Source organism: Sceloporus occidentalis, unplaced genomic scaffold (genome assembly GCF_023333645.1).
Source record: "Sceloporus occidentalis isolate IW3139 unplaced genomic scaffold, rSceOcc1.0.p SCAF_64, whole genome shotgun sequence".
In the NCBI taxonomy this organism is placed as follows: Eukaryota; Metazoa; Chordata; class Lepidosauria; order Squamata; family Phrynosomatidae; genus Sceloporus; species Sceloporus occidentalis.
This window is the reverse complement of record NW_028317044.1, coordinates 1157264-1182629: the sequence shown is the minus strand read 5'-3', so window position 1 is coordinate 1182629 and position 25366 is coordinate 1157264. Positions and strand designations below refer to the sequence as shown.

Sequence of the window (25366 nt, the reverse complement as noted above, 5' to 3'; positions counted from 1 at the left end):
CCAATCCTTGCAACCTTTTCTCCTCTGGGACTCTTGCCAGCTCCAGTATCTACTACTACTACTACTACTACTACTACTGCATTTTAATCCACCTGCACCGTATCCGTTCTTAGGTGGGTTGGGTCCAAACCGTACACAGCGCTCCAGCGACGGTTATGCCATGGATTTGTTTAAGGGTCGGTTTTGTTTTCAGTCCTATTTTCATACAAAATTTAAATTTTTACCCCACCAGCAGGGTTTCATGGTCAAGTCACACTCTCTCAGCCTCAGGGGAAGGCCACGGCAAACCTCCTCCGGAGCAAATCAATGCCAACTCAATGGCAAATCTTGCCACACAACAACAGGCCGATTGACAGATTTGGGGCACTGCCGTCCCCAAGAAAAGGAAGTTTTCCAAGTCCTTTCCCCCCAAGCAATGGGTTGACTAAGAAAGACGAAACTTTTCCTCCCAGCAGGTTGACAAAAGCAACCTTTCAGCCCCAAGAAACGAGGAAATGGGCATCTTCCATCCCAAGGAGGGAGATGCCAGTAAACAGTTCCTCTTGGCTCATGCCATCTTGAGGTTTGTGCAAACGTGCTTCCTTCTTTTAAGCCTTCTGTCCCATCCAGAGTCTAAGGAATGGCCTGCCCACGATTGACACTCGCCACCGAGGCTATAAAAAGGTGTTTCCATGGGGCAAACTCCACCAAAGCCACCGAAGGGATCAACACAGGAGAAGTTTGCAATGAGCCCTTGGTAGATCCACTCCTCCTGGGTAAGGGAGAATTTAAGTTAAGATGGGAAGAGAGAGATGGATGGCTTGCCTCTGGTTGTATTTAAGGAGGGACTGGGAACCCATACTATGCCATCTTTGGCACAATCTGGGGACCTCAAGCAAATGGTTTGCAGTTTTGTTCCAAACTTCCAACCATGTTTTTTTTATTTCTTCCTTTGAAGAGATGAAGTATATCATTGCGGTGTTGGGTCTCTTGGTGGTTTCTGCGAGCCGGACGGCATCCGAACCTTCCTCCGAAGGTAACCCCATGGATCCAATTTCGCTTTTTGTTATTGTGAATTGCCATCAGGGTCAACTTTGACTTATGGCCATCTTGCGGATGAGATACCTCCAAAACCTTGCCAAGTCAGGGACACCGCAGCTTCTTTGACCGAATCCATATCCCTCCTTTCTACATTTCCAATCTCTGAAGCATTAACCCCCTTTTCCAGTGAGTTCTGTTATCTCATGATAAGTCCATCGTACAACAGCTTCAGCTTGGCTTCGAGGGAAATTTCAGGCTTGATTTGCTCCGGGACCCATTTATTTGTCTTTTTAGCCGTCCAAGGTATAGATTTTTGTGGGTTTTTATTTTTCCTGGCAAAGCCTCTGTGTATAGGGACAGTCTACCTGGGAACATCATTTGCTGGGGAGACATTTCTGGGAAAGAAATGTTCCTTCTCATCTGGGGAATCCACCTGGATTCCCTTGAACTTCCATTTGTTGTTGTCGTTTTGCGCCTACCAGTTGTTTCCAAATTATGGCAACCCTAAAGTGAACCAATTCCATGGCAAGTATCTTCAGAGGGAGGTTGCCATCGCCGTCCTCTGAGGCTGAGAGAGTGTGACTTGCCTAAGGTCCCTCCACGGAATGCACCAAAGCTCTTCCTACATTTATACGTCTCTTTCTTTAGAAGCAGATGCCTCCGAGGAACTCACCGATCCTGAACTTTTGGGCAGCATCAACGAAGCCAAGAAGCTGGTGGATGAGGCATACAAGTTCTCCCGGGAAAGGTGAGTCTTTTTTGGGGGGTGAAGGTGCATCTAAGGACCCTCCTTCTTTCCTCCAGCTATGGCTAATCTGGACTAGATGACCCTTGGCCGCCCCAAAAGGACAAATAGATGGGCATTAAAACCCATCTATTTGTCCTTTTATTCGGTCCCATAAAGGCGTCATTGTATTGAGTGTCTTTAGTTGGTCTCATAAAGGTGTTGTATTGTGTGTCTTTAGTCAGTCCCATAAAGACATCAAAAACACACAATACAATGATGCCTTTATGGGACTGAATAAAGACAAGTTGCCTTTATGGGACCGACTAAAGACACACAGTACAATGATGCCTTATGGGACCGACTAGAAGACACTCAAGACAATGACGCCTTTATGGGACCAACTACAGAGAAGGCGCCTTTATGGGATCGACTAAAAACGCACAAGACAACAACGCCTTATGGGGCCCATCAAAACCCCACGCCTTTATGAGACCACTGAGCTAGTGAATGCCAATGCACATTGGCGGAGCTTGATGCCCATCAGGACCTTCGTGACACTGCCCTGAGATGCATCTTTGCAATTCATAAGGTGGCATATCATCATCATCATCATAGTCTTACCATCCTGCCACTCTCTGTTCTTGTCTTTCTTCCTCCAGATCCAAGGCAAGCTTGAACAAGACCCACGTCAGTCCGTCGGATTTCCTGAAACACTTGAAGGAGCCGGTGGCCGCCACCAGGAGCGCATTACGCGCCGCCAGCTACCTGGACACCTCTTTGGACCTCCTGAAGAAGAAGCTGCAGAAGAAATGGCAGAGGCCTTTCAACATCACAGGTATGGTTCCTCTAGTCCGAACTTTAGTCAAAGCCGGAAAGAGGGTACAACGAAGTTAGGGGCAGCTGGGGTTTCCTATGGTTGTTCCAGAGCTTTGCAGATGATGTCTAAGGGGATGAAAGCAACTGGGAAATACATAACATTTTGCATTTGTTTCTCATTCAGACATCCTCAGCAGCAAGCAGAAGGAAACCATCTCCAAAGTGACCGGCTGCGACTATCTGACCCGTCCCATTCCCTGCCCAGAGGACAGTCCTTACCGGACCATCACCGGAGAATGCAACAACCGGTAGGGATCTCAACCCACAAAAGTGCATGCTAAAATACTAAATCTGTTGCCCTTAAAGATGCCTGCGGAGGGATGATGATAACTCTGGGGCAGCACTGTCCTCAACACTGATCCTAAAAAAGGAGTATAAGATCTATGTACATCTGGCAAAGGAGGGGTTTCAGTAGCAAGTTGGCCATCTTTGGTCCCACTTTCGGCGACTTGCAAACTTCAACCTCTCCAGTCCATCGGATGGAGAAAATGAACAAATCTCTCACAAAAAGAACTACAGTTCTTAGCTGGGGGGAAAAATAAGGGAAACTACTGGACTGGAGATCCCAAATGTATGTCCTTTTCCCCCCGGTTGTAGGAAGCATCCACACTATGGAGCCTCCAACCGTGGCTATGCGCGCTGGCTCCCGGCGGAGTACGAAGATGGCATCTCCCTTCCCAGGGGTCTCATTCAGGGCCAGCTTTATAATGGACATCCCCTTCCGCTGGTAAGTGCTTGAAGGTCCATATCTAAAGCAGCAAATGGCCATTCTGGGCCCCCAGGTTTTGTCCAACTACAGCTCCCAGCAGCCCCAAGCCAGAATAGCCAAGGAGTGAGGAAGGCTATGTTGCAATGCAGCAACATCCGGTGGGCCACAAGTGGCCCGTCTCACTTTCGAGTAGAGCAGTGTTTCTCAACCTTGGGTCCTCCAGGCATTTTGGACTTCAGCTCCCAGAATCCCTGATCATTTGGGTGAGGTGACTGAGACTTCTGGGAGTTGAAGTCCAAAACATTAGGAGAGCCGAAGGTTGAGAACCACTGGAGTAGACGTTGGAATTATATGGCCCACCAGGTGCATCTGGAATACAACTCCCAGTAGTCTAAGCCAAGGATGCTGGGAGGTGCAGTCCAAAACACCTGGAGAGAGTGTCTGGATGGAAGCGGTTGGGTGGATTTGGATGCGTGAGGAAAGTGGGGAGGCCACCAGAGTTTGTCGGGAGGGCATGGCGGGTGAACTGAGCTCCCTGAACGCCTTCCTCGTAGGTGCGGAGCGTTTCCAACCAGATCATTGCCACCTCCAACACAAACGTCACGGAGGACCAGGAGCGCTCACTGGCCTTCATGCACTGGGGGCAATGGGTGGACCACGACTTGGATCTGGCCCCCATGACCGAAACCAGCATTGAGAACAAAGAGGCCCACTGTGACAATACCGAGTGCAACTATGCACCTCCTTGCTTCCCGATTAAGGTAACGGAGGATACCATTTTGGGGGTCCCAGGAAGAAAGGGAGGAAACTGCGGGTATACAGTGGTCCCTCTATATTCGCTGGGGTTTGGTTTGAAGGACCCCTGTGAATGTGGAAAATGTGGAAAAATATCGACCCATGGATAAGTCGACTCAGTTTTTTTGGGTCAATATTTTGACTAAAGTGTCTGGACTTATACAAGAGTATATACAGTAAACCCTTCTAGAACATGGCCTCATAGTTCGAAAAACCCACAAAAAACTACGGATGCCGGCCGTGGAAGCCTCCGACTCCACAATACACATTGGATGTTTGCATTGTATATATGGATGTGGGATAACCACCACCACCCTTTGTGCCCAGTATGGATACAGCATTCAACATACAAACGTAAATGATTTGACATAAAACGATAAAATTACTGGCCATCTGGGATTCCCGTTAGCACCTTTTTAGTAGTTTTGAATGCTCTGATAGGGTTCCCAACTCTAGGGTTGGATGACCAAAAGACTGGTTTTCACCCCTCTCCTAGGTTCCTCCCGGAGACCCCCGGATCAAGAAGTCCGGCGTCTGCATGCCCTTCATCCGGACGGCGCCCGCCTGCAACCCCACGACATACATCCGCGAACAGCTCAATGCCATCACGTCTTACCTTGACGCCAGCATGGTCTACGGGAGCGAAGATACATTGGCCAGGAACCTGCGGAACAACAGCAACTCTCTGGGTCTGATGGCTCTCAACCAGAACTTCACCGACGACGGACTGGGCCTCCTGCCCTTCGAGAACAAATCCAGGAGCCTCTGCCTTTATACAAACAGGACCGCCAACATCCCCTGTTTCAAAGGAGGTACGTCTTCAGGAAAGGTTGCCAAATGTCAGAGCTTGGCTTCTATACCTTTTTGCACTACAACTCCCATAATCCCTGACCGCATCCTTGGCTGGTTGGGACTTTTGGGACTTGAAAGCCAAAACATTTGGAGAAGCTAGTTTCCCTCCGCCATTTTGTAGGTTGGGATGGGAAATTTGTAACCATCTGGCTGTTGTTTGACTGGAGTTCCCAGCAACCCTAAGTGAGCACAGTGAAGAATGCTGGGAGTTGCAGTCCAATCACATCCAGAGGGCTATAAAGTGCTCGTCCCTATTGCAGGTTAAGACATGTATTAGGGCTTTTGTGGACAGATACACAGTCCACTTTGTCGGATGCACGGAAAGCGTCTGTGCGCTACAATCTCTTATTTTTCAGGGGACAAAAGGGCCACTGAAAACCTGGGGCTGACCGCCATCCATACCTTGTTTGTCCGGGAACATAATCGCTTGGCCACCGAACTGAAGAAGCTGAATCCGCACTGGGATGGAGAGAAGCTGTACCAGGAAGCGCGGAAGATTGTTGGCGCCGTGAATCAGGTAGCCGTCCGTCTCTATGGGACAAACGGGCACAAAGAAATGGCTTCACGCTGGTTTGGCGTAAGCCAAGAAGGACGGAGATCCTATAGTGCGCGTCAGCACCTTTCAAGTTCAGACTGAAGCCCAGAGCAGATTCCCTGTTCCACTGATATGGGAATGACTTGTCGCCAGTGAATGAAGGCAAGCATTCGGAAACAGCGTTGTGCTCTCTAGGGTTACCTTCCCTTGCCTCCATTACAGATCATCACTTTCCGGGACTACCTGCCCCTCGTGTTGGGCACTGAGACGAACAAGCAGCTGCCCTTGTACAAGGGTTACAACGAGTCGGAGGACCCAACGGTGGCCAATGTGTTCTCCTTGGCCTTCCGGTTTGGACACGGCTCTGTCCCACCCCTGGTGCCCCGCCTGGATGAGGATTTCAAGCCCTTGGCTCCATACTTCTATGCTCCTCTTCACCTCACCTTTTGCGCCTCGTGGAGAATCGTGATGGAAGGTAAACCAAGTCTCCCTTGCCATGCATTTCCCATTTAGTAGACCCTTGGACGGGGAGACATTCACATTTGTAAGGAACCAAAGGGATGAACGATGGAAGCTGGGTATTAAGAAACCATCGATGGCTAGAAAGCAACCTTTCCCATCCAAAAATTTCAATTCCCAGCATCCCCATCAATATGGTTGTGGGAAAGATCCTTACCTGGAACCTCAGGGAGCAGCTGATACTGGACAGTTATATAAATCCAATGTCCTATGTTCTTGTTTAAGCCGGGTTTTTACATAGAACCATGAGAACTAGACTTTTTGGTCCATGTTCTACATATCGCCTACGTAGTAACATACATGTAACTAAATAGTATCTCCTGACCTGACCCCCTCAAGCCTGCTTTACCAGGGGGCAACTGCTTGGAGAGATGGAAGTCTATTCCGCTGGTGATTTGGGTTCATGAGGATGGCATTTTCATGTGCCTCAACCAGCAAGGATTTGCAGCAAGGGCCCTGCTCCTGATCATTGCAGACTCTCTTGCTGGTGGAAACATCATAATCTTGAACTCAAAATGCCAGGCGAATGGACCTCTGATGTTGTTGCTATGGTAGGTTTGGAAGGGCATCTACTATCATGAGTGTGAGCATGTAGTGGTAAAGAATACAGATCAGTTACGGAATTGTAACTCTAAGGTTGTAAATGCAATACCGAACGCCAGCCGCTCGCATTCGTGGCAGGGTCATAACTTGCTGGCAGAGCAGTTGCATTGCAGGAGAAGCGTTCCATGTTCCAAGTGCAAGTGGGCATTGATGTGAAACCAGGCTCAGGCTCCAGAGAGAGTTTCTCTTCTGGATGACCATTTGTCGGGGATGCTTTGATTGAGATTTCCTGCACGGCAGATGGTGGTTGGACTTGTGGTCCTTTCCAACTCTATGATTCTTTATCTTCCTATTCCGTAGGTGGCATCGACCCGCTTCTCCGCGGCTTCCTGGCGGACCATGCCAAGCTGATGCGGCAGAGCCAGATGATGGTGGAGGAGCTCCAGGAGCGGCTCTTTGAGCAAGTGGAGGTGATCGGCCTCGACCTGGCCTCTCTCAACTTGCAGCGGGGAAGGGACCATGGCTTGCCAGGTGAGCGCGCCCATCGTAATGTTTTGCCGGTGCTATTTCTGCTCTTTCTTTCTCCTATCATCCTCAGAGAGATGGTTATCCTGTGGAACTCACTGTCACCGGCGATGGATCCCATGCCATAACTGAATCCTAGTCTTAGGAATCCTTCCACCTTATCCCAAAAACTGAGAGGCAGCCTGGTGTTTTAGCTAAAGTTCCAGTTTGGAAATTAGGATATAAAAGTTTATAGTTCTTATGTGAAATCGAAGGCTTTCATGGCCGGTATCCATAGTTTTTTGTGGGTTACTGGGGTCATGATCTAGAAGAGTTTATTTCTGATGTTTCACCAGCACCTGTGGCTTTGACATCTTCAGAGAATGCTGGCATGGAAGAAAGTGGGGTACATTCTCTGAAAATGCCAGCCACAAATGCTGGTGAAACGTCAGGAATGGCCACATAGTCTGAAAACCCCACAAAAATCTGTGTATAGTCCTTGTTGAAATTCACTGGATCTAGTGGCCAAAAAGAAAAGCAACGCTCACGGTCTTTCTCTCCACTCCTCATTAGGATACAATGCCTGGAGGCGCTTCTGCGGACTCTCCGAGCCGCGCGACGAAGCCGAGCTCGCCGTCGTCTTGCGCAACCCAAAGCTAGCCAAGAAATTCATAGACCTCTACGAAACGCCCGACAACATCGACATCTGGATCGGGGGCATGGCAGAACCCTTTGTGCCCCATGGGAGGGTCGGCCCTCTCCTGGCGTGTCTCATCGGGACCCAGTTCAGAAAAGTCCGGGACGGAGACAGGTTGGTATTTTAGCCGATGGAGAACTAGGACTCCCAAGGGCTTCTTTGGGGAATGAAAATGGATACCTGTAAGGTGAGCTTTGTTGGTGGTACACTGATGCAGCAGGTAGTTTATAGCAAAGGGAAGCATCCTAGACCTTTAGCTGATGGATTAATAATACTAATACTACTACTAACAACAATGCTAATAACCTTTCTACCAAAGGGCAGAGCATGCTTTTCATACCCAATCTTCAACAATGCAGCAATCTGGCGAACCTGGTTCCAAAGCTAATGTAAACCATGGCTTACGCGTGATGCGCAAACATGGTTGTCGCCTATTGACTTGCTGCGTCTTCCTTGCAGATTCTGGTGGGAGAAAGATGGCATTTTCACCCCGCAGCAGCGCCGGGCTCTGAGCCGCGACTCCTTTTCCCGCATCATTTGCGACAACACGCACATCCGAGAGGTGCCCAGGGACATCCTCAAGAGGAACCACTACCCAAGCGATTTCGTCAACTGCCGCGAAGTCCAAGGGCTCGACTTGTCGGCTTGGAAAGAGTAGTGCGGACAAAGCCAGGGGCGGGTTGGGAATGGGGACGAGGGGTACCTAACGTTGGCCGCGCAGTTCGTAAGTTAAACTGTGGGACTCACTGCCGCAAGACGCTGCGATGGCCGCCAACTTGGACGGCTTGAAACAGGGATTGGGTAAATTTATGGTGCTCGGGGCCATTGAATGGCTAGTAGTCAATATGACTATAGATCACCACGAGTATCATTGGGAATGTGAGATGGGCTTTTCATATGGTTTTATCTTTTGTGTCATTATACAGTATATTGCATGCTTGACTGTTGCACCCTTTGATGTGAAGTTTCTACATACTCAAAAATAAACCAATACAAGGAAATAAAGTTCTGCATTGTGAGCAAAGAAGGTGAAGAGGGGACAAGTTTGACCCAATTCTAGAAATTAAAACGTTGGCCAGAATCCCCTATCGGACACTTAGTTAAATACGTCCGACTAAGTAACCTCTTGTCATCATTTACACAACTGTGGTTAACTTGGTTATACTTAACTAAGGTTTAATCTGCGCTGCAGAAATAATACCATCCAATACCGCTTTTAGTGCCACGACTCAATGCATAATTTATAAGTCTATTATATGATGCAGGATTCAAGGCATAATTCAATAATTAGGCAGTCATATCAATCGCACAGAATAAAGAAAGACACACTTGGCTTCAATAACAGCAGATCTATTTAACCAATTAGGTGGTCCTACCCTTTCCAAAACAAATGCAATTTCACTCTTGCAAAACAGCAAATCTAATGCAGGCTTTAAGGAGATCTCCGATGGGCTGAATCCAATTTCTGAGATGGGTTTAGAGCAGTAAATAGCAAGCCAAAGAAGAAAATGCCAAGCCAGGGTTATTCAGGTAGCAAAAACGCTAACCAAAGATAGCTGACATAACTTTAAAGCAGACATTGAAGGCATTGGAAGAGTTAAAGAGTCAAAATGGAGACTGCAGTCAAGGAATCAGAAGAAGGCTAGGTCTTTATTGAAGGACCTAGGCATTATCCTCTATTGTAAACATATAGCATTGAATGCCAAAGTCAAGAGGGTCCATGCCAATACATTTCCAATTTCTACGCCTGGTTCTGAAAGCTGGACAGTGAAGAAAGCCGATAGGAAGAAGATCAATTCACTGGCAATGCGGTGCTAGAGGAGAGGTCTATGGATACCATGGACTCCCCAAAAGAGAAATAGATGCGCCTTAAAGCAAACCAAGCTTGAACGCTCACTAAAACCAGCTCCGATGCAACAGCATGTTTACAATCTTCGTTGCGTGACTTTTTCAAAGCCGCTAGCAATTTGAATAGGCCTGTTTGCAGAAAAGCCAAAGTAATAAGAAGCAAGGGTTAGCATTGGTGAAAAGAACATTCAGAGCGAGAACGAAGCTCTGGCAGTGGACTTTTTAACCCACAGTTAATGTCTGGAAAGCCTTTGTAGGGATATGGATGGTAGCTGCAGGGGAACAAAATCCATCGCCAGGAGAAAGGTCTGTGTGATCCTTCTGCAGGAAAAAAAAAAGGGAGAAAACGTGGTTAAAGGAAGGAGTTTGAATGAGAAATGTATGTATATATATATATATATATATATATATATATATATATGGCTGTGCCGTGATGGACTTTGTTGTCCATTGGGCTATAGAACATAAAAGAGGTAAGTCTAAAGATTGGGAAGAACCTTCGGATGGTAAGAGCTTTTTGGCAACGGAAGACGCTTCTTCGGAGGGTGGTGAGGCTTTTAAACAGAGGATGGATGGCTAGTTGTCATAAGAAGGACTTCGATTGTGTCTTCCTCCGTGGCAGAAGGGGGTTGAATTGGATAATAGTAATAATAATAATGATAATGATAATGATAATATTTTATTTATATCCCACCTCTCCCTACGGATTGAGGCGGATGACCTTTGGGGTCTCTTCCAACTCCGTTATTCTATGATTCCGTATCTATCGCTCCATCCTTGTGCCATGGAAGCACGCATGTTGCAACTCATGGCAATGCGGACGTTGCAAAATTACCCAGCTAAGTGTCGCACAGATGTTAAGGCCATTTATGTAAGTCCCAAGCAGAACGGCAACCAAGTAATAGGGATATTTTCCAAGCCCTGGAATAATCTCCGGAGGGCCTGGCGGACGCTGGGGTCCATGCCACTCCCCGCCACCCTCAATGCCCAGACTCACACTTTGCTTTCCAAGGGAAGAGGCTCAGCCGGGGAATGGCGTTGCAGTTGACGAAATCCCGGGGGTATTGGTTGGCCCGGAAGACAAAGCGTGGTACCTGGCGCAGGTGCGTGTTGTCACAGATGATGCGGGACAAGGTGACCTGGACAAGGGCGTTGCGCTGCCACTGGGTGAAGACGCCAGGGTTCTGCCACCAGAACCTGGCGGGGGGAAAAAGGGGGGAAACGGACCACGGGGATCCATCAGCCTCCAGGAATTAGTCATCCAGACAAGTACCAAGACGAATAGAGTTATTGGGACTTTTTTGGGGACTCAGGATGGTTTGAATGTTGGACTATGACTCTGGAGACTAAGGTTGTGACTCCTGGTTCGTCCATGTAAACCCATTCGGTGACCTTAGTCAAGCTGCACTGTCTCAGCCTCAGGGGAAGGCAATGGCAAACCTCCTCTGGACAAATCTGGCCAAGAAAACCCCAAAGATAGGCTAAAATCTGCCATGGATTCATCACTTCAACGAATGCAGAACTCACAAATTGCTACTGGATGCTGAAGCTTAAAAGCTTGATCCATTGCCATCTAAACCACCCCAAGCCTTGGATCCTCAGATTAAAAAAACCCCAAAGTCTTGGGGTTTTCCCGCTTTCTCCCCACTCACCTGTCCCCGTCCCGGAGTTTTTGGAACTGGGTGCGAAGGATGCAGGCCAGGAGCGGCCCGACTCGGCCGTTATGGACTGCGGGTTCGGCCACGCCGCCAACCCAGAGGTCGATGTTGTTGGGCGTCCCGTAAAGTTGGATGAACTTCTTGGCCAGACTGGGATTCTGGAGGACTCTGGCCAACTCAGCCTCGTTGCGAGGTTGCGGGAGGCCGCAAAAGCGTCTCCACGCGTTGTAACCTGTTGGAGGAGAGAGAAAAGGGTCAACTGTACTGCATTTTATCATGTTGTTGTCGTTGTGCGCCGTCAGGTTGTTTCCGACTCATGGCAACCCTAAGGTAAAGCTATCGTAGGGGGATTTTTTGGCTAGGTTTCTGCAGAGAGGGTTTGCCTTGACCATCTTCAGTGGCTGAGAGAGTGTGACTTGCCAAAGTGGGTTTCCATGGCCAAGCCAGAACTCGAACCCTGGTTTCCAAAGTCCTAGTCCAATGCTCAAACCACTACGCCATCTGGCTCTTAGACTTTTTTAGTCATCATTATGTACTCAGTCATATTATCCTGACGAACTTAACCTCATTCAAATGCCTTGTTTATCTTGCAATAGAGAACCCTGAGCAAGATAAATGCTTAAAATTGGACTTTGCTGCCAACAGTTCTTTTTCTCCCGATGCATTAGTGACACCTCCCTGTTGTGTTATCATCTGCAAACCTGATAAGGATTTCCTCTAAGTCATTGATATAAATACTGAAGAGGGACGAGACTATTTGGGAATATTCTGTACTTTCCAAGAACAACGTGGGACCCTCTCCCAAATCCCCAAAATGATCCTTTTGGGGGATACAAGAATCCCACAGCTTGCACCTTCCAAACATACCTGGCAAGCCATGGTCCCGGCCCCGCTGCATGTTCAATGCAGGTAAGTCCAGCCCAATCGGCATGACTTGCTCAAAAAGCTTGTCTCGGATGGCTTCCACCACCATCTGGTCTTGCCTTATCAGCTTGGCCGGCTTTGTGATCAGCCCTCGTAAAATGGGATCGATACCTCCTGGAAGGATTGGAAAATGGATATTGCAAGACCTGCACAGCTTCGGCGATGTTTTCCATAACAAGTCCCAGCACTCGATCCGTTACGCCATGCTTTTTCCCAGTGGCTCCCATGTCAGCGGGGCAATTAATCCACTCCAGGTTTTGAATCGTTGTAAAGGAAACCGTGTCTAGGTTCAGCTCCTTTAAAAGTGTCAATTAAAACCTGCAGTGGATTCCTATCCCACCGACATGGGAGCCATCATCCATTACACCTTGGCCTCCGTTCAAGGCTTTTCGACCTCCATGGACCACATTTTCCTGACCAAAGAAGGGGTAAATCATCATCGTCACAATCATCATCATCATCATCACCATCATCTCCTCCTCCTCCTCCTGGGGCATCAATTTGCTCTTTAAAGAGACAACAGGGGTGCCTTAGCATGAAAGTAATTATCTGTTTATCAATATTAGAATGGGATTTCTAGTCATTTTAGGGTTAGGGGGACATTTTGGACAGTGTGTCCCCTTGTGGTTCTCAGGTCGTGGCCACGGCTAGATCCCATGTTAATGGGGCTGGGAATCCATGCCAGGTTTTAACAGAGCTCTCCAAAGTAAGTTGGAGAGCTCCTTAAAACTAACCAGAATCTGGAGTGGATTCACTGCCCCTCTGACATGGAAGGGGATAGAAAACTAGTTCTATCTACCATCCTTGTCTCAGAGCTCCGAAACCCAGAAGCAGACGGACCTTCTTTGATGATTCTCCACGAAGCAAAGAACTCCTGCTGCAGCGGGGTCTGGCTCTGGAGCCGATACTGGCTGTCCAAGCGGAAGACGACGTTGCGCACGATGGCGTGCCCAAAGCGGAAGGCGTTGGTGAAGACGCTGGCGATCCGAGGGTCCACGGATTCGTTGTAGCCCCGGTACCTGTTCCAGGCGTTGCGCCCGGCGTGGGAGATGGAGTTGCCCAGAAGGAGAGGGATGAACTCGGTGTAGGTGATTTTCTGGAAACATAAGAGAGGGGTGAGTTACACAAAAGAACAAAACAACAACATCTGGACGAAAGTGCAGCCTGTAAATGGAATCGGTTCAGTATTCTGCGCCAACTTAACGTATACCTGGATCACGGCGCCTAGGATTTTCCGCGCCTCCTGATAGAGCCAGTCCCCGCTCTTTTGCGGATTCAGCCTCTTCAGCTCGGTGGCCAGGCGGTTGTGTTCGCGGACAAAGAGCGTGTGCAGGACGGCCAACGCTGGCATCTCGTTCGCCCGGTTGTCCCCTATATATATATATATATATATAGAGAGAGAGAGAGAGAGAGAGAGAGAGCGCAAGAGTCAAGAATTATCACCGTTGAAATATCATAACTATTGTTTGGCATACCTTTTGCAAGGACTCTGTGCTTGCATTGATTTCCCCTATTCTGGGCTGTCTGCAAAGGTCCCCATCCTCATCACTAGTGTCAAATCTGCTTTGGCTTGTAGTCCAAACTGTAGAGGAGCTATATCCCAAACCTAGCCTGCATTTGCGCTGCAGAAATAACGCAGTTCGACACAGCATTAACTGCCATGACGACTCAAAGCTATGTCGTTTTGTGAGACCTTAAGCCTTCTCTGTCGGAGAGTTTTGGTGCCACAAGGAACTATAAATCCAAGGTATGGAGCCGTGGCAGTTAAAGCGGTGTCAATCCGCATTAATTCTGCAAACCTAGAGGAGATGTTCTGCCCCAGTGACATGAGAAACATTGGCCATTACAGACATAACTAGGATGGATTTGTTCCTGGAGCAATGACTTAGACTGTTGATAGAGAACTCTTGCTGCTCTAGATCTCTCTGAAATGCAAATGCCATCGTCCCTCATGGCTGCAGATGATGGAAAAGGGAGTTGAACCATCGGTTCCCAAGCACCATGATTCATGGCCATTCCCCTCCAGATGTTAAGGGACTCTCTTATTGCTTTTTCTCCCCAAAATCTACCATTCCGAATGAGGTACCTGCCAAAAAACAAGAGATGTTGAACATGGGGTTGGTCCTTGGGCAAAGGTCCGGGAAGCCTTCCGGGGTGCCGAACGGGAGATATGCCAGCCCTCGATCCGTGAACTTCTGGTTGATGGCCATCAGCCCCAGATTATTGGTGAGGTTCCTCAGCTCCCGGGCCCATTTCACCTCGCTGGCATAAACCATGCTGGCATCGATGAAGGGTGTCAGGGCATTGATCTGGTTTCGGATGGCGTAGCCGCCGTTGCAGGCCGGAGCTGCCCGGGTGAACGGGATGCAGTTGCCCTTCTTTTTCGTGGGGTCGTTGGGAGGGATCTGCCAGGGAAAAGGGGCCAGATATTTGGAATCCAACAAAACCAAGACCCTAAACCTGCCGTTCCAGCCGCCGACATATCCAAGGTCCAGGTCTTCATTGCTCACCAAGGCCAATTGCTCATTCAGGACCAAATCCTGATTCATTTTGAATAGATTCATTGGATTTACTGTTGTTTGGTGACTCAACACATAGGCAAATCCCTAAATCCTAGTTAATCCCAGCACTTTGGTTTGGAAACCACCAAGTCCTATGAGGAGAGACTTAGGGAGCTGGGTATGTTTAGTATGGAGAAGAGATGGTTCAGAGCTGATATGAGAGCCCTGTTTAAGTATTCAAAGAGGAGAGAGCAAGCTTGTTTTCTGCTGCTCCAGAGAACAGGACCCAATGGAGCAATGGATGGAAGCTATAGGAAAACAGATTCCACCTCAACATTAGGAGGAGCTTCATGATGGAAAAGAGAAGGTTAACTTCCCTATAGGTTCTCCCGTTTTTATGGGATTGTGGGAAGAAGCAATGCCACCTACCATGATGGGGAAGCATGGCGGCGCCTTGGTGCAGTCCTTGTCACAATCCACCCCTTTGACGAAGGTGAGGGTGGCCGTGGTGCTGGGCCCAAAGTCCATGTCGTGGTCGAGAAACTGCCCCCATTGCATGAACATGACCGAACGGTGCTTGTCCTCCGTCAGCTTCTCATTGGGGAAGCGGACGATGCCGTTGGAGACCGACCGGACCTGAGGGGGATCCAAAGGAAAGACGTTACTGCACTTGGACCCTGAATGAATGAATGATATAACGGAGGTCCAGAAGTCCACATTGACACCATCAAGCAAACAGACAGACAAACAACCAGCAACCAGCGTCTTACGTTGGGCAGAGGGAATCCAAAATACAGCTTGCTTTCGGACCAGCCGCGCGGGAGAGAGACGCCGTCCTCGTACTCTTGCGGGAGCCACCGGGCGTAAGGGCGGTTCTGAGCCCCCAAAGTCGGGATTCGTCTGCCGCGTCCCCCCAAAAGAGCCAATAAACATTATTATTTCAAGGAGGAAGCAAAAGGACTTTGGAAGTACAGTAGAAGTTTGCTCCGGAAAAACATGTTGCGCAGCCTCTGCTCTCGGGAGCGATCGCGGCAGTGATAAAGTCTTGAACATAAGGAATACACCTTAGATGAACTCTTAACTGGCACTATGTTGTGTGATCCCTGACCTATTATTATTATTATTAGTAGTAGTAGTATTAGTATTAGTAGTAGTAGTATTATACCTGTTATTGCATTCGCCTGTAATGGTCCGATAGGGACTCTTGAAATCACACTGATTCGTCCTGGTTTCTTGCTTGCAACATCCAGTTCCTTTGTAGATGGTTTGCATCTGCACCGGGGTAAGAACATCTGCAGGAAATAAACGGTAGCCCCAAATGAGAAATGGTAGCCCAAAGCAGGTAGATCTTTCCCCCTCCCTTCTGAATTGGTTCACTGCTTTATTTTAAGGACTGCAAGGAATTCAAAAGATGGCCACAGAGAAAACCGGGGAGCGCAGACCCTAAAGCCGTGGTTCCCAAACTTTGGTCCTCCAGACGTTTTGGACCTGAATGCTCAGAATCCCTGGCTGGTGGCTGGGACTTCTGGGAGTTGAAGTCCAAAAGGTTGGGGAATCAATGCGCTAAAGGAACCGGATTGGCGGCGCGCAAAAACATTGAACATTCACAGTGCGCAGCACAGACATAAATAACACCTGCAAGTTTTCTCTTTATGTGCAGCAGGAGAAGTTAATAATACTATTGTATTATTGTGTTGTATTTTATTGTGATTGTATGCTGCCTCGATCCTACAGATATTTTCCATGCACCGGTTAACATCCTTTCCGAAAACGCGTTTTCCGCAACCAAAAGCGGGATCCCAGCCAGGTCTCTTTCCCGGTTTGCTTTTGGACGGTCTCGTTAATTTCAAAGCGCCGGCCCAGGGACCTGCTAGATTCATCCGCCTCTTAGGTAATACTACTAATCTTTACCCATTTTGTAGCTTGTCTCTGACGCCATTTCCTTCTGCCTCCGAATCAGTTGCAAAGGTGCTTTTCCCCTTTTGCAATACAAGAGCTCAGTTGTTGCAAACTTGCAAACTCATGTCCTGGTTTCAACTGTTGTTTTAACCTCAGGTCTTTGGGGTTACCTTTGGACACATTGTACTTACTATTACTACTACTACTACTACTATTATTATATCCCGCCTTTCTCCCATTATAAGAACTCTTTGTTATTGAAGGCGATTTCTCTTTGTTCATTTGGATGTTTGGCAGCAACCACAATGTGGCCAAAATTGGGAGACTAAACATGGGCATTTAATGTCCGAACCTTTGGCCCTCCAGATGATTTGGACTTCATCTCCCATCATTCCTCACTCTTGACCAAGTTGGTTGATGCTTCTGGGAGCTTGAAATCCAAAAGAAACGGAGGACCAAACCAAACCAAACCTTGGGAATGGTGACACAAGCGGTCCCCATTTTCCAGGATGGGGATCAAAACCCTGCAACCTTTCCAGGTTTTTATTTTGGATTGCAACCACCAGCATCCCCAGCATAACCATTGCGCAAGGATACTGGGAATTGCAACCGACGACAGAGGTGACATTGCAAATGTCCCACTCCTGCGCAATGATGGCATCCGAACCCAGAACTTGGAAGTGCAATGTGCCTTTTTAAAGGAGGAAACATAGAGAAAGATTTAGCTTGAGGTAAAGCCTAGAATGGATCCGTGGCCCCATTGCCATAAAGTCACCACCAGTTGATGTCTTGTGACAGTTTCGGATTTGTTCCGCACATGGTTTATGCGTGATTTCCGGCGCACCTGTGATGTTGAAATCTCTTGCCCTGGCTTGCCGCAATTGCTTCTTCAAGAGCTCCAGCGTGACATGCAAATAGTCGGCCGCTTTGACGGCCATCTGCGTTTCTCCCACCGGTTGCTTGAAAGACACCAAGATGTCGGCCGGGGCGACCATCGCCTTCCGCAGCTTCTCCCTCAACCTGGAAGATCAATAATAATAGTTATTTAAAAGAAAAAAAACCCCTTTGTTAAAATTTGCAAATCAAATTCGCAATCCAGAAATGGCCCGTTAAACCCCTCTGAGTACTATCTGTCTTCAGAGAATTGGTGCTAAACTAATCAATCAATCAATCAATTAGTCTATAAATGTACAGTGAGATCCCATTAAGCACTTCCTACCTTCAGAGAATTGGTACTAAATCAATCAATTGATTTAGCACCAATAAATCAATTGGTGCTAAACGAACAAATGAATTGATTCATTGGTGCTAAATGAATGAACGAATCGATCATTTAAAGTGGTATGCAATCACTTAATTTCTGCAGCAGTCTTGCAAATCTAAAGATCTGCCCCAATATAAGGACAGATTTCTATTATTATTATTATTATTATTATTATTATTATTATTATTATTTCTTTTTCATGGTTCGAGACTCAAAATGGTGCACAATAAGTGTAAAAACACACATTTTAATGCCGATATTTGTGCGAAAATAGACCGCTCACCGTTCCTGGGTGCGTTCGTAGGCGGCGTCGACCAGCGCCTTGGCTTCTTCCACTGTCTTCAGAAGACGCGAGGTCCCCAGCTTCTTGGAAAGTGCTAGAAACACAAATAATAATAATAACAACAACAATAATAATATCACTTTCCCCAAAACAAATCCTAGAGTTGCATTGAATTGCATCGAATTGCATCAAACTGCATTATTTCTGCAATGCGGATCATGCACCCAACCCTGTCGCAAACCCATTTTAAAGCCCTTGCGCACATGGCAAGAAATGCGAGAACGTTACCATGCAAAGGAGGGTTTCCAGCTCGGCGCAACTCCACCATGGCTCCCAGGACTCCCAAAAGGGCAAGTAAGTTCAGCTTCGTGGCTAGGAAGAAAACACAAAGTTATTAAAAGAGGGGAAAGGAAGTTATTTCGAATCAAAATCCCAGGTTTGGGGGGTTGGATCCACTCTGAATTTTAGTCTGAGTTTGGAAAGAGGGTCCCCAAAGTGGGCTTGAAAATGGGTCACGAAATACAGTTTTGCAGAGTTCTTTGCAATAATGTAGTTATTTATTTGCTGTAGATACTTATTTGAAATAATTCAAATTAAAAAGCATTTTTAAACATAGGGAAGCATTCATTTAAGAGGAGAAAAAGCCTTGTTTTGCTCACCTGCCATCTTGCAACCACTGACCTCAAGCAACGTGCTGTTGGCCAACCGGCCTTTTCTACCCGGCGACAACTGGAAGGCGGAGTTATCCTTTTTTTGGGGGGGGGAATATCCAATTATTGGAGAGAGAAAAAAGCCACTCCCTCTTCCTTTGCCCCTCCCAACTTTTAAAACTTACCTTTAAACAACAAAACAGTTATTCTTATTTGTTGTCAGAGCGTTTCCAAAGCAATCTGTTGCATTCTCCATTGAAAGAGAACCGGCACGGAGCCCTGGTTTGAGCGTTGGACTTTGGAGACCAGGGTTCAAATCCTTGCTTGGTGATGGAAACCCATTGGATGATCTTGGGCGAGCCACACTCTCTCAGCCTCAGCGGAAGGCAAAGGCAAACCCCCTTTGAACAAACCTGGTCAAGACCCAATTCAATGCAATGCAAAGCAGATGCAGAACCACACTGCGCATTGCAATGCAAAGCATAGGATGGCCAACTACAATGTGCAATTGTCGCAGCCGAGTGCGTTCAAGTTGTTCCCGACTTTTGGTGACCCCCAAGACTTTGGTCCTCCAAGTGTTTGGGACTACAACTCCCAGAAGCCCCCAGCCAACAGTCAGGAATCCTGGGAGCTGAAGTCCAAAACACCTGGAGGAACAAAGTCTTAGGGTCACCACAAGTTGGAAACAACTGCAAAGCACCCAACCGCAACAATTGCACGTTGAGTTTGGCATCATATACTTTGCATTGCAATGGTGTGTCTGACCCTTTGCAGTGCAAGTCAAACATTTCCATCAGGGATGATGGGACCTGGAGTCCACCCAGAACTTCTGGAGGGTGACACATCCTCCATCCTTGCACTACTAGAGATTCTCTCCACATTTGCGCACCTGGTTTTCCTACCTAAACATTAAAAATTCATCTCTGGTTATAGTTTGTTGGGCAGCATCCACAGGGTTACCTTCAACACCGAAGCATGGGCATTGCAACTTCCAACACGTTGCACCAACGTCTCAATGCGTGTTTGGCTTCAGCAGCCATTTCATGACGACCGGGAAAAAAGGTGATTTTTGTAGAAGTAACACCGGCTTGCAAGGCCTTGCAGAAACTTGGGTTGCACAAAAGTTGGTTGGGCAATAAGTGATGTTATCATTTGCGGTTAATCCCAGTAAGTTTAATTTACTTTGATCTGTAAAGGTAGAATAATATATATATATATATCCCCCCCATGCTTATTTTTCTCCCTATAGTTAGTAATGTTCAGGGGAAGAGAGTCAGAGGTCATCTGCGTTTAGTGTTATAGGTTAGTTTTTTAGTTTTAATTTAGATGCATGGATCCATGTATTATTATTATATGTCCTTAGTGCAATGCCATCACTGACCCTATGTGAGGGTCAACTGAGGACTGGACTCAAAGTCGTCACGATTCGGGCTCCTTGCAACACCTTTTCCTCGGAAAAACCACCGTTTGAGAAACAGACGCTTCGGTTAAAAAAAAATGTTGCAATGCAACTTCTGTCAAGGAAGTTTCTGAGCCATTTATTCTCTCCCCTTACACCCAGTATGAACGTATATATATATATATATATGTATGTATGTCTGTGGTAATGCTAATTCCAGGAAGCCTAAGGCTGCAAGAGAAGCCCAGTCATGTACAGTGTAAGAAATGCCCTTGCAAATGCTCTCACCCAGCAGCATATCTAGCATGTCTATAGCGTAGTGTATATATATATATGGTACCTGCAACAGTGTAGTACTTTACATTTCTGCTTTAGTTTTGCTAGTTTGGGCCTGGCTTTTTTAATCTATTAAGGTCCTTTTGAATGTTGATCCTCTCCTCTGGGGTATTACCTGCTCCTCCTAATTTGGTGCCATCTGCAAATTTGATAAGTATGCCCTCTGTTCCGCTTCTATATCAATGGCTTGGGTGAAAAAGATGTTGAATGACAAACTGGGATCAGGACCTGTGGCACCCAAACGGTCACTTCTCTCCAGGATGACGAAGAGGAGCCATTTTGCTGCCTATCCTGCCTTTCTCCCAAAGCGGGACCCAAGGCGGCTAACAACATATAAAACCCGCCTAACAGCCGCCTTGCCTTGCCCGCCTTTTGCTTACTTGTTAGCAAGAATATCATGGGGGACCTTGTCGAAATCAAGATAAACTACATCCACGGCGTTCCTTTTATCTACCAAGCTGGTTATTTTATCCAAGTAAGAACGAGATAAGATTAGTTTGGCTTAACTTCTCTTTTGAGAAACCCATGTGGACTCTTTGTAATTGCGGCACTCCTTTGCAAATGCTTACGGACTCTCTGCAAATGGCCACTCTTTCCAACCCTTCGGGGGGAGCGGAAATAAACATTAGACCGCCCACGCTCGCTTTTTTTGTGAAAATAGACTTTTAATGTAATAAATTAGGTTTGTTTTTTGTTTAAATAAAAACAACGTCCGAATACACCCCCCCTCCCTCCCTCCCCAACATGAATGGCTCGGAGCGAACGGGACACGGAAAATGGCACCCTCTCCATTACAAACATGCAAGGAACATGTCGGCGGCACGAATGGGAGACACACCATAGAGTTCTTATATTGTAAAATAAAAAAAACCCGACAACACACATACACACACACACACACTCACACACAATGGGCCCTCCTTGGCCCAAGGGGTGCACCCCTTTCCCTGGTAAGTGCCATTGCGCCCCTCTTTCCCGCGAAAATATATAAGTGCTTGGCAGCTAGAAAACTCACGTAAGGCAGACCGGAGACCGCGCCGTCGCTGGCGGCGTCCGTGGCAGTCGGACGGGTGAATCCACTCCAGGTTTTTCCTCCCATTGACAGTGCCATCCAATTTCGGACTAGAACCCAGAATGGATTCACCTGCGGAGGAAAGGATTTGACACGGAAGCCGTCAGCCATCTCAGTCTCCGAGGCGAAAGCTTTGCGCTGCCTTGTTTGTTTGGCACGGAAGGAGGGAGGACTGCCAAAGTGTCCTAAGCTCCCCCTGAAGATTTCAAAAACTCGAGTCTCAGTTATCTATCGTCTCTTCCCTCGCTTGAAAATCCTCCGGGGAACGGAAACGCGCCTCGCCGTCTCCATTCGGAGGAGATCTAGTGTCTATTTTGCGTCCACTTCACAGGGTGCGTCAACACCATCGAAATAATACCATTTGACACCGCTTTAAACGCCATGGACCCAACTATCCTCCAGGATCCTGGGATCTATAGTTTGGCGAAGCACCCAAGCATCCTTTGGCAAACTAAAGGCCATGTAAAATTACAAATTTCAGGATTTGATAGGATCGGGCTTCAGCCATTAAAACGGTGTCAAACTGCATTACTTCGACGGTGTAGATGGACCCATTGATTTTAATGGAATTTAAAGGCAAAGGCCTAAAAATCCATCTAACGGAATATATTTCACCATCAACTAACCAATGTCCCAGTGGTTCAGTGACTGGGACTACCAGCTGCATTTAGGTAAACGGCATATATTTTAGTGAATCCATCCCAGGTTTTGACCAGCGTTAAAGGAGCTCTTCCAGGTGCCAAACCAACTTAGGAATGGAGCTCAGTGCCTAGCTGAAAACCCAGAGCGGATCCGCTGCCCAACTGACATGGAAACCATCCTGGCTTGGAGGTGCGGAGGACAGAAAGCACAACCAGATGGATCTAACAAGGTTTCCCTTTTGGGAGACCCTCCAAAACCTCTTGGGTCTAAAAGCCCTGATATCCCACCAGTCCCAAAATTTGGGTGGAAATCTGGAACACCATCGGTGCCCAAGGCAAGCCTTTCTGTAAGCCAGCAAAACTTTTCAAAGACATATAACCACATCCCCAAATATACCACCAACCTTGGTCTTTGGGCATCCTACTAATAGGTGAAGAAGATCTTACCACTCCTAACTGTGGTCTCCAGATTTTGGTATCAGGTGGGGAAGCATGGAATGGGTTGCAAGGAGGAATCCCCCCCTCCAAACATTCACTTCTAGCATGACTTAAATGACCCCAAAAAAACCCACAAGAGGGAAGATGTTATGTTCAATATCCCCAAGGATCCAACTGTGTGCAAATCTGGATGCCGCGTGGAAAGCGTTCCACCCAGTTGTCCAATGATGCTACTTTCATCCCAGTACCACCAACTGGGAACGCCAAGGAATCCCCCAAGAAAAATCCAACTGGAAGAGTCTGGTGGGAAGCAGAACGTTCTGGGATGAATGGAACTTCGAGGACAGGAGATGTTTTCTGGGATCGTGGAAGGTGAAGAAGGTCTACTGAACGACACACGCTGGAGAACCGGTATCTTGAGGGACGTTCTTGAGGGACACGCTTCTGGAGAAACCTATAGCTTCCTTCTCTCCTTGCCGGCTTCACAAAGTGTCCTGCAGTTCCCCAAAAGCCATCATGGTTAAACTTTCCGGACAACAGAATTCCCCTTATTCCCAATATGGTCTGTTTGGCTCAGTGTTGCATGGTCCCTCTGCTTCTCAGACCCAAGTTCTTTGCTCTTTGGAGAGAAGGGTCTTTTCTCCTTTGGCCGAAGGGCGATGGGCATCATGTTTTGGGGCTGAGAAAGATCTCCCTTTCAGACAACGGCCCTCCTCTAGTTTGAAAGAGGAAGAAGCAAAGGGATTTCCCATCTGCCAAGAAGAGCTGGAAGCTGCACCTCATAGTCTTCTGAAAGCTGCTGGACAAAGAACAAGAAAAGGCGAGTAGGAACTAAAAAGATAAAGACATGAGTTCCTCTGAATCCTCTTGGCTATTCTTAAGATCATGCAAACCCACTGCATCAACATATGAGTAATCCCATCGATTCAATGGGTCTATTCCAACTTGTATTTGAGTCACTATATTTTGGAGAGGACATAGTCTTGGACTATGACTTCAGCCATGGAGAGCCACTGGGCAAGTCAAACTCTCTCAACCTCAAGGGAAGGCAAAAGCAAAGGCTCTCTGAACAAATCAGGCCCAGAAGACCTTGGGGATGACCAAGGAGGCAGTTGGAGGTCTCTCACTCAGAGGGTTGCCATAAGTCCAAGCTGACATGGCGGCACATATAATAAGAAAGGGTCCCACCCGCAACTTATATATTCATGGGTAGCCATGTTGGCCATACAGCAAAGGACAACAAAATCAAAACCCCAAAAAGAGCTGGCGCCGATTATTAGCCAGCCAAAATGCAGAAAATACAAAAGCGAATGTATTAGAGCCACATTTTGTCCACATGGCAAAAATCAAGCATCACTTTACTTGCCACGGCTCAATGCTATGGAATTATGGGATCTGCAGTTTTGTATGCCCCAACAAACTACAAGCATTCCATACAAACTCCCATAGCATTGAGCCCTGGAAGTGAAAGTGGTGCCCACCTACTTTATTTCCACAGCGCGGCAACCACCTCAGATTTTTGTTTCTGTTGTCAGTTAAGACAGCCGAGCCCAAATGAATTTCTTTTTAAAGGCAAAATGCCACCCATGTCACTTATGCCATAGGTTCATCTGTCCTTCCTCAGTTCAATACTGAGTTAACTGACCCAGGTTGGAAAGACGTCTAGAAAATCCGGGCGCATGAGACTCACGCGATTTCTCTCTGCCGTTCTGTCTCCCATCTTGGGTCACTGGACTCTTCTCTTTCTCATCTGCTGAGGGATCCACGAGAACGGACAAGAACAAGCAAAGACACGAGAAATCAGACTGCAAAACCTGTCTTTGGAAACTACAGCGGCCCCTTGGCTTCTGCTGGGCTTTGCTCGCAAGACCAAAATCCAAGTTCTATTAAATACAGTAAAGTACCCCTTACACAACATTGCAAAATCAAGGCTTGCTTTTTGGAACAAGATCGGGGAGAGACATTTGGGCAAACGGAAGGCGATTTACATCAGTGTAATGGGAAGCTCAGTCTGGAAAGGCCTGCCAGAAGAGGTATGTCTTGATCCGCCTTTTTAAAGGCGTCAAGAGTGGCAATATGATGGATCTTCTCCAGCTGGCCGTTCCGTAATTTAGGCTCAAACTTGAACACTGCTGCAGCCTAAAGTTAGTGTTCCTCCAGTCCTCTTCCCTGAGTAAAACCAGTGTAACTTCCACAGACCTCTCTGGCCACCATCTTCTCCCAACCAGGCTACCTCAGCTGTGGATATTGGCTGTGGCTGTAGGTAGGTATGGGATGTTCATCCCCTCCAAAATGTCACCCAGCGTGGCCCACACTCCCCGCACCCCCTTCGTAATGCCCATCTTGGCTCTCATCTTCACGGGAGAGGTCCTGACCTAGCTAGCAAGGTGTACCCTTACCTGCTTTCCAAGGCTCATCCCGTCCGGCACTAAGGCTTCCAGAAAGTTTGATGGCACCAGGCCCTTCTGTCCGTGTATCTCCGCCTGCGGAAAGAAGAGGAAAGGATCCTTATAGTGGAGACCTATGGATCGAGGCTTCAAATCCTTCGGGATGCTGCTGGGGCAAAGAAATGTTGGGACGGCCCAATTTGGGGACGGTGGCGGATGAGTGCGTGACACTGGAATCATGAAGGACACAGGAAGAAATTTAGGGGTGCATGTGGTCCCCATTCTCTGG

At 47.5% G+C, this 25366-nt stretch overlaps 3 protein-coding genes across 8 annotated transcripts in view; 1 reads left to right on the top strand and 2 right to left on the bottom strand.

Annotated features, from left to right (window-relative positions):
* Nucleotides 1-939: 939 nt before the first annotated feature.
* On the top strand, nt 940-8435 carry LOC149287069 (myeloperoxidase-like). The gene is made up of 12 exons (XM_089493378.1): nt 940-1015; nt 1669-1768; nt 2407-2582; nt 2748-2871; nt 3221-3350; nt 3887-4093; nt 4624-4939; nt 5336-5496; nt 5737-5989; nt 6937-7107; nt 7654-7891; nt 8237-8435. Exons 1-12 carry the CDS (start codon nt 940-942, stop codon nt 8433-8435), a joined length of 2151 nt encoding a protein of 716 aa, XP_089349504.1.
* Nucleotides 8436-9111: 676 nt separating this feature from the next.
* Nucleotides 9112-22672, bottom strand: LOC149287068 (eosinophil peroxidase-like). Its single transcript, XM_089493512.1, has 15 exons — nt 22657-22672; nt 21555-21683; nt 18443-18526; nt 18155-18248; nt 17452-17627; nt 15874-16000; nt 15479-15608; nt 15138-15344; nt 14294-14612; nt 13418-13578; nt 13048-13303; nt 12151-12321; nt 11278-11515; nt 10623-10822; nt 9112-9946 (listed from the first exon to the last, which is right to left on the bottom strand). Coding segments are annotated over exons 1-15 (2310 nt in total). The 3' UTR covers nt 9112-9944.
* The window catches only part of TSPOAP1 (TSPO associated protein 1), a 36220-nt gene continuing 32137 nt past the window's right edge, over nt 21284-25366 (bottom strand). For 3 of the 6 annotated variants that reach the window (XM_089493249.1, XM_089493254.1, XM_089493253.1), the window contains 3 exons: nt 25090-25173; nt 24381-24443; nt 21284-23489 (listed from right to left, as the gene is read on the bottom strand). In XM_089493249.1, coding sequence (XP_089349375.1) covers nt 24417-24443; nt 25090-25173 — 111 coding nt within the window. In that variant the 3' untranslated portion in view covers nt 21284-23489; nt 24381-24416. The remainder of the gene's footprint in view (nt 23490-24380; nt 24444-25089; nt 25174-25366) is intronic. The other 3 variants (XM_089493250.1, XM_089493251.1, XM_089493252.1) reach the window with 3 other exon arrangements.